The 8,851-nt window shown below is 36.5% G+C and overlaps 1 protein-coding gene across 3 annotated transcripts in view; it reads right to left on the reverse strand.

Annotated features, from left to right (window-relative positions):
* The window catches only part of NAV3 (neuron navigator 3), a 345,805-nt gene that overhangs the window by 24,101 nt on the left and 312,853 nt on the right, over nucleotides 1–8,851 (reverse strand). For all 3 annotated transcript variants that reach the window (XM_003783395.1, XM_003783396.1, XM_012814175.1), the window contains 4 exons: nucleotides 6,661–6,758; nucleotides 3,711–3,806; nucleotides 3,275–3,443; nucleotides 1,932–2,167 (listed from right to left, as the gene is read on the reverse strand). In XM_003783395.1, coding sequence (XP_003783443.1) covers nucleotides 1,932–2,167; nucleotides 3,275–3,443; nucleotides 3,711–3,806; nucleotides 6,661–6,758 — 599 coding nt within the window. The remainder of the gene's footprint in view (nucleotides 1–1,931; nucleotides 2,168–3,274; nucleotides 3,444–3,710; nucleotides 3,807–6,660; nucleotides 6,759–8,851) is intronic.

Consider the following 8,851-nt stretch of genomic DNA (forward strand, 5'->3'; position numbering starts at 1 on the left):
ATTCCTGGCGTCTAGCATCATTAGTCCTGTTCAATTGCTCTTGGCAATGTTTTTTTATTTTCATTATACTGCAATAACAAAAATGAGACTAAGCTAATAATGACCCAAATGATTTTCTTTTGAAAAAGCAGAAAAGAAGAATGTTGGAAATATTTAATCAACAAAGTTAAAATGGCACTCACATAACATTAAGAACATTTCTAATCATTAAACTTTTATACCCTAAAGTTAAAAAAAAAAGAATACATATAAAAATGGATTCTAGGGGGCGGTGCCTGTGGCTCAAAGGAGTAGGGTGCTGGCCCCAGAGTGGCGGGGTCAAACTCAGACCCCGCCCAAAAACGCAAAAAAAAAAAAAAAAAAAAGAAAGAAAATGGATTCTAGGGAGAGATGTATTTTATAGTTAATGCAAATTACCAACTTTGTTTGTCAAGCTGCATTCTAAGGAAGCTCAATCTTTAAGTCACTTGATTTTAAGTAATGCTCAACTTTATCAAAATGCCTTGGCTTCCTTCAATAAATCTATTTTACATTTGTTTTCTAACTACTTTATTTTTTCCATAAAAGAAGTAACTTATAAAGAGTTTTCTCATTTCAACAGACACAAAGGATGACTAAGAGACTTCAAAGATCTTTCATGCTTTGGGTTGGAAAAAAATTGTTTTAAAATTTTTTTTATATAAATATCTGAGGAGACACAGAATTCACAGGAGGCTTAACCTGCACGGAAAGGAACGAACAGTCGTGTTCAGAGAAGAGTCACATATTCTCCCCCAGAGTCCACGTCTCGCTGTAGTTGAAACAACAGTGGGTGGCTCCACCCTCCTGTGAATGCTGTTGAGTCCCGGGCACATGTTCAGAGTCTATGTGCTGTATTTATTTAACTTTAAGCCAGCCCACTGAACTATATGCACATCACAGTTCTGGTCAGTGTTAAGGAATTAATGAGCTATGCCATAAAGAAATTTTTGTTCATTAAGTTATATGTCTGGTTTATGCCAAGAATCACATGGGTATGTGTTGCCTTAGGAAGTCATGTTTCTTCCTGAGAATTTGAAGACAAAATGTTTCTGAGAGACTAAGTTGATTTAGATCACCCAGCAAGGCCATCTTTTAAAAAAGATTATTTGACCCTGTATCACTGGGATTCCCTCTAGGTATTAGTTATAACAGTTACAGTTTTCCCAAGAGAAACAACTTAGGCTACATTAATTTAGACTTTAATAAATAAATTACTGGTAAAACTGGTTTAGTGTTAGGAGTAAGTTAACCTGCAACGATTTAATGTTTACAATTCTTTGTTTTACTTAGAATTTTAGGAAATACTGATTTTATAGCCTATTTAATAAGTGCGGGTGTTCAGGCTGATAGCTGTGACAATTAGACTTTCCTTAGTGATGAAATACAGAAATCCTATGGAAATGTGACATAAACAAGTTGGGGTTCCCAGAATTTCTTCCTGGACTACTCTAATTATTCCCCAATCCCCCTCACAGCAATGCCCAAGTTCAGACCTGAACCAACCATTGCCCTTTCATCAAGTTCTGATTCCTCCAGGAAATCTGTGCTCTTGCTCCCATAGCACTGTGCACAGACTCCTTCTACTCAAACACTTCCGAAATGGATGTCTAAGAGAAATCAGGCAACAGGGGCTCTATCATTTTATTCTGTATATTCCCAGGCCTGGGGAGCACCTAATAACTGAAGGTTATTTTATTTTATTTTATTTTTTATAACTGAAGGTTATTGACAATGGTAATTTGGTTCAAATTCAGGAAACAGTTTAGTCATCTGCCACGTTACAGTTTTAGTCAAAGAGATGGACATTTTTTCCATGTGCAACATAGAAGTCTTGCACAATCTTAAAACGTGATTGCGTGACGACACTTACGGATAAATAAGAGCTGCTTTCTTTGGGTTCTGTGACTTACCTTACTTGACTTGTGGTCCACATTGAAAGTGGCAATTGCATCCTCTGTGGTTTTCCTCCCAGATTTGGTTATTACATATTCAGCAAGTTTGTTTGCTAAATAGGTCTTTCCAGTACCACTTGGTCCTGAGAGTATAATTCTGTGATGCTCCATCAACAAGTTAAAGTACCTTTGGGTAATTGGCTTAGGAATCAGCGTATCAAAAACAAAACTGTCCAAACTGTTTTCTTCTACCCCTGAAGGAAGAAACAAAGGGAACAGCATGCCTTAGTGTTCTACACAAGCTGGAATTTAACAGAGTTTGATTAGACATAGGAGCAGTCTTTGCAAAACAATCTCCTAGCTATTGAACACGTACTGCCGCTTTAAGAAAGAAAACATATCAGTAATAAGACAGAAAACATATCGGTGTAGAGCCAAACAAAAGCAAGCTGTTTCCTTTTGTTCAGCCTTCCCTCCCCAGTTTACTTCGTGTTCTTCCCTTACGTTTCCAGAAAGAAATGAAAGCATTATAAACTCTATTGTGAAATCTTCCTTGCCTTTGAAGGTCAAGTGTCTGAAGGATAAGCGTGAGGATTATATACATGTGTGTATACGAGAGCCTGCAGGTTCTTCACTTTTCATATTCTTTCCCCCACTCTATTTCCTTCCACCTCTCCTGACACAGCCCACCTACACAATCACTGAAGCTTTTGAAGAATACAAATTGTGATGTTTGGCAAGGAATTAAGAAGGAAGCAACAGTATCCCCTTCTACTAACCCAATTACTTTAATAATAAAATCAAATATTGACAAATTTATCTGTTCACTCACAGTTTATATAGACTTTAACAAAAACAAACAGAATTATGGAGACAAATATACTTCAGATATTACATTAGCCTATAATTAATCCCATCATTGAAAACAAAGCATTTCTTATCCCTGATCCTTAACTATTTTATGTCTAGTGAGTATTTATTGGGTACACATATTTGAAAACCAAAGACATAATAACTAACATACTACTTAAGAATACATAACTTCCTTTAATCCTCCTGCAATGCAAGAAATTTAAAATTTCCAAAACTACATTTATTGTGTGAGTCTTGGTGAATCTTCAAAATTGCCTTCCAAGTTTCACATCTCAGAACTCAAGGGATTTAATTTCCTCAGATCTTCATGGTCCTAGTAGAGTTGTAATATTTTAAAAATCAACATAGCTTATTTCATTCCTAAACTATCAAAGAGGTTAACATGGTTTTCAAATAGTAAAATTGAAGGGAAACTGCAAAAAAAAAGGGGGGGGGAGAGAAGGTAAAAAAAAATTGCAATTATGCTTTTATTTCATCTTTATTTTTACCTTTCAAGTTCACAGTGATGACGTTATTCTCTCCAACGAGGTATCCACAAGGCAGCAGTTCAGGCACTTCTAGGTTATGGGATCTAATCAAGTCTCCTATACAGTAGCTAGCAATGCAGTCCGAGCTCAGACCAAGGCTAGTGGATGTATCAATTCGGAATACATATTCCTAAAATGGTGCACACAAAAAAGTAGTCAGAATAGAGGCTGAATTCATCTCTAACAAATACAAAACTCATGGGGTTACAAAGCTGGTTGTCAAAATTTTAGAAATGTACAACATAAGAACTGTCAATACCAAACGCCGCAGAGGGAGAAAGCTTTCCTTATTAGAAATCTGAGGCGAGGAGAAGCAAATGTGTTTACACTATTGAAGAAAAACAGCTCAAAAGAAATAGAGTTGAAAATTAAGATACAGATATCTTGTACAACTTACCTTAAAGAGACGCCTAATTACACCATCTAAGACATCCCACTTGGTTTTTCCACTAACACCAATGGATCCTATCAGATATGCCTGGGACTTCTGATCCTGAATAATAACAAAATAACAAAAGATAAAATCCAGCTGTGCATTTCATTTAATTTGCACATTTTATATTAAAAGCTATTAATAATTTTGGTGGTTGAGACCAAATGTTTACTAAGCCTATGAGTTCTAAAGCAACAAAAACACATTGTGAGTTGCAGAAAATAAAACACATTCCAACAAATTAACCAACCACAACAAAAGATAAGGTTAATAGTGATAGCAACAATAAGAGGAAAGATGATATGAAGCTGTGTGTCAAGGAAAACGGAATCATGATTAGTTCCACAGAAAAGAAAGAGAAGGGACATTAATGCAGTGGGGGGGGGGCATGAGGGAGGAGAAGCTGTGTGGTTGGAGGGAACTAATGAGAGAGAGAATAGAATTGGATCACAGGTTCCCAGAACTTCATCTTACCATCTCATGTTCTTAACGTTGATAACTCAGTTTTTTTTAACGAATTAATTTTAATTTAAAATCCAATTTAGTTTTGAAAAGCAAGTTATCCATGAGAATATGGCATTCACATATTTACAAAGCAGGTCCCATTTGGAATTAACCAGAAAATTCACTATTTAAAAGAAATTGCCAGAGAAACCTACAGGACCCATTTTATCAAGAAAATAATTATTTTACAACACAAATAACAGTCTCAAATTTATCTTACTTTGCAGGATGAGATTTTGAGCAATTTCTGTATATATCAGAAAAGTAAACAATCCAAGATTGGAAGTCTAATGGGAGACCTTTTTATGATGACTGAAAATGGTTACATGAAATATTGATTATGATACCTGTGGATATGTAGTTGATCTACTACAATCCTGGCTCTAGTTACTAAGTAGGGGACCCTTCAGGGGAAGTAGAACGACCATGTAGTCAACTGTTGGAAGATGTGAATTCTACACACCACCTACCAGTTAATTAAGAAATGCAATCTTAGCAAATCACTCATATGGCTTATAGTGTCAATTTCTTTACCTGTAATATTTAACCTCTTTAGGGTTATCACTATTATTGAGGTATAATCTGAGTTTGAAGCCAATAGCTTGTCCAGAATAAGTTAGAGAAATTAACAGCTGGTGATTATGATGATTTATTTTTACTAATGAATATCATGCCCATTCAGCCCTCTGAACCTGCAGGAATTCATATGTTGAAGCCCTAACCCCTAACACGACAGCATTTGAAGATGGGGCCTTGGGAAGTAGCATCAGATTAGATCTTGAGGGTGGGGACTTTGTGATGGGATTAAGTGGCCAAAGCATGGCCTCTCTCTCTCTTCCCACCCATAGACACTGAGGTGAGATTGAGTGAGGAGGCACAAGTAATCTACCCACTCAAGAATGCAACCCTTAGCTGGATGGGAGGCTTACATCTGCAATCCTAGCCCTCTGGGAGGCCAAGGTAGGAGGATCACTTGAGCTCAGGAGCTCAAGGCCCAGCCTGAGTGAGAGTGAGAACCCATCTCTACTAAAAATAGAAAAATTAGCCTCGTGTTGTGATAAGCACCTTTGGTCCTAGCTACTCAGAAGGCTGAGGCAGCAGGATTACATGAACTGGGCTTTTGAAGTTTCTGTGAGCTAAGGCTGATGATGGTAAGGCACCTAGCCCGGGTAACAGAGTGAGACTCTGTCTCAAAAACAAACAAACACATAAAAAGAAAACAAAGAAAACAAGATATGGCCCTCACCAGAGACCAAACTGCCTAGCACCTTGATCTTGGACTTGTAAGCCTGCAGAATTGTGAGGAAATAAATCCCTGTTGCTTAAGCCACACAATCTGTGTTATTTTGTTATGGCAGCCCAAGCAGACTGAGACAGCTACTTCACTGGAAGTTTTTTTTTTTTTTTGGAAAAAAATAACAAGAATCTTTTAGAATCATTCTGAAAAGGAAAACTTGTATTCTAGTGTGTTTCTAATGCAGTCAAAATGGACACTTAACACAAAGCTTTATAAGCAGCTGCTTTTAAATTAGAGTCATTTTGGGTTTTACTGAGACGATTACAGCCTCACACATAAAGAGTCACTTGGGAAAAGTAGGCACAAATCTGCAGCTCAAGGAGAAAGTTCATAGAGTTGGAATCCTTTGGAACATTGACTAACTGTAAAGATTCACAAGTCCATCTCACTTTCAAACTGAAGTACTGCAATCATTTTCAAATCTTAAGGAAATTTTGTGCATGTTCATAAGAAGAAAGTAGCTACAAATTCCTATGCTTGGCCACTGAAGTAAAAATTCAACTTACTTTTTATTATTTGTTATAAGAATGGATTAGAGCCAGAATGACATTGCAAATTTGAAGGCAATATATGATTGCAAAAAATTGAAAAACTTGCCTGATCACCTAGAACCTTGCTTAAAAATGATAGACAAGTAGCGTCAATGGATTTTTTCTGGAGTTTAGGAGTACATGTATTTTTCTGTTATCTAGAATATTTATTTAGCTTATAATCTCTTTGTACAAAGACCACATTCATATCTTAGTGGCCAGTTACTACACATCGTAAACATAGTCCATTATCTACAAATGACTGTCTAAATAAACATTAGGCAAGATGTTTATATCAAATAATGTAATTTTTTTTAAAGTTTAGAAATGAGAGAGGGCTGACAATACTTTTTCCAGGGATTGAATGTAGGGACATGGAAGACATAGTTCTACCCATGTGATGATGTCACTTTTTATTATCTATAACTTCAGGCTCTTGTAACATGGAAATCTAATGCCAGGGCAAAGGCATCTGATGGGATAGTGAATAGAACAAATGTTTAGATGTAAAATACATATGACTCCATAATTATCACCATGTAGTTATAAAGAAGTTAGAACTATATAGAAGTTAAAGAAATACCTTTGCTCGACCATAGCCCTTGCTTATGGAGACGATAATCTTCACGCTGCGGCCATCTTTATGTCCAGTCGCATCCCCAGCATCATCCAGCAAAATATCTACCAAAGTTTGAAAGACAGACACACACAGTAGAGGGACGTTAGCTCAGATCTGTCTCCTGTCATGGTTTTCTCCTTCATGGTTTTATATCTTCCAGTGGGATCTGCTTCCCATTCTTGCCTAACTAGTTTGAAAACCTTGGCTTTCAAGAAGATGAATTACTGTCGTTTAGCCAAAATTTCAATCTATTCTTCCTTCTAAAGATCTTCACCCAAGTGTTGGGCCATTGCCTTTAGATAAGAAAATAAAGGGTTTCTTTTTCTATTATACATAGGTCTGAGTAATACCTGAGTAATAGTTAGTCACCATCATAACCATGACAAACTGAAAAGCAGTCAGATTTTTCTATCCAATCTAAAATAACCAAGCTCAACACCCATGTAATTTATAAATGTAAAGGTGCTGAGATTGACTGTCAACTAAAATTATTTTCAAGTGCTTGACACATAGACAGCTATTTTACTGCTTGCCTTATATCTATAATTATTGAATTTCAACCGTGGCATTATGCTTCCTGTAGAAGTATATTAATTATCACTCTTCTGTACCCTTTATGCTAATACTTTCAAAACCAAAATAGTATTTCTAGTAATCAACTAAGAGTTACTGTAGTATGATAAAAAATCTAACCTTTAAAATACCAACCCATAAATGTGATTGAGAATTAATTTTCAAAATATAGTATACCAGATTAATGACTAATTTGGAGAATTATTAAGGAGAACTATCCCCCAAATACATTTTCTTTCAACAATAATGTCAGTATAGAGTCATGTGTACTGTGAAGATAGGGTTCTGTAGAGAAAGAAATCTCAGTTATACAACAAAGAGCACATATGCCTGGTAATTAGAAGACTCTGACTATAAATTTGTAGAGACAAGAGCCAGAACTGTAATATCATTAGAATCCACAATCTAAAAAGATGGAAAATGGAACGGTTTCCATTATCTTTATCATTCAGAATATGTAAGTTTGAAAAGTAAACAGTAAAAGAATTCCTCAAGACCATAACAAATAAAAAAGACAATTTTTAGAGCTTGATGAATATGGAACTTTTTACTAGAAGTTTTTGAGCTATAAAGATAATCTCTTGTATTGAAATTTAGTTATTTTCCCACATTAAAATTCTCGTGGTCTTTCACTTTCTCACTTACCCTATTGAAAAATAAAAGATGTGATTTATTATTAAAATGACCTAAATGTCACTTTAATTCTCTTGCTCCTTTTCTCAACAGTTGAGAGTAGTTTACCATCGGTTGTTTAGATATAAACTTTTTGTAGTTCATAATCAAATTACAGTAGAACCTCCATAGTTGACCACTTCCCTACATTGACCTCATCCTTAAGTTGACCTAGTTTGCATTGACCGGACATGCACGTGTACGTATCAGTACAGCAGGCCTAGTTCCTTCTGTCAACAACCTCCGTATGTCGACCAGTTTGTTCCAGTCCCTTGGGTGGTCAACTTACGGAGGTTCTACTCTATTTCTTTAGTACTTTGCTTACTTCCTCATAAAAATCTGTAAGTATTCAACAAATGTTCATTAAGCATAAACGATATCAGAAACTGCTGGGCATTAAGCATGGATACCAAGGTGAGAAGGAAAATGAATTACCTACTTTCTTAGAGTATACACTCTCTACAAGGTAATTTCAGCATGTTTCATGGGTTCCTCTGATACAAACAGGGACTATAGAGGAGCTGAAGGGAGTCTGCTCTAGAGAGACTGGTCATCCCAGAAGGCTACCTGGAGGAGGTGGTGTTTGGAGATAAGATCAGAAGGCCAAGAAGTGCCAAGCAAGTGAAAAGGATGGAAAGGGGTTTAATGAAGAAGAACAAGTACAAAGGCCATAATATAGGAGCTGAGTACATTCAAGATGGTAGATGCCCCAGGAGGAGGAGTGTAGAATGAGGAGTGGTAGGAAATGATGTGGAAGTGTGTGAGGGCCAAACCCTGCATGGCCTCATAACGGACAGACAAGGGTAGAGTGAGGAATGGTAGGAAATGATGTGGAAGTGTGTGAGGCCAAACCATGCACGGCCTCGTAGCAGACAGACAAGGGGAGAGTGAGGAGTGGTAGGAAGTGATG

The sequence above is a fragment of the Otolemur garnettii genome, unplaced genomic scaffold (genome assembly GCF_000181295.1).
Source record: "Otolemur garnettii isolate 467f Iridium unplaced genomic scaffold, OtoGar3 scaffold00007, whole genome shotgun sequence".
Taxonomy (NCBI): domain Eukaryota; kingdom Metazoa; phylum Chordata; class Mammalia; order Primates; family Galagidae; genus Otolemur; species Otolemur garnettii.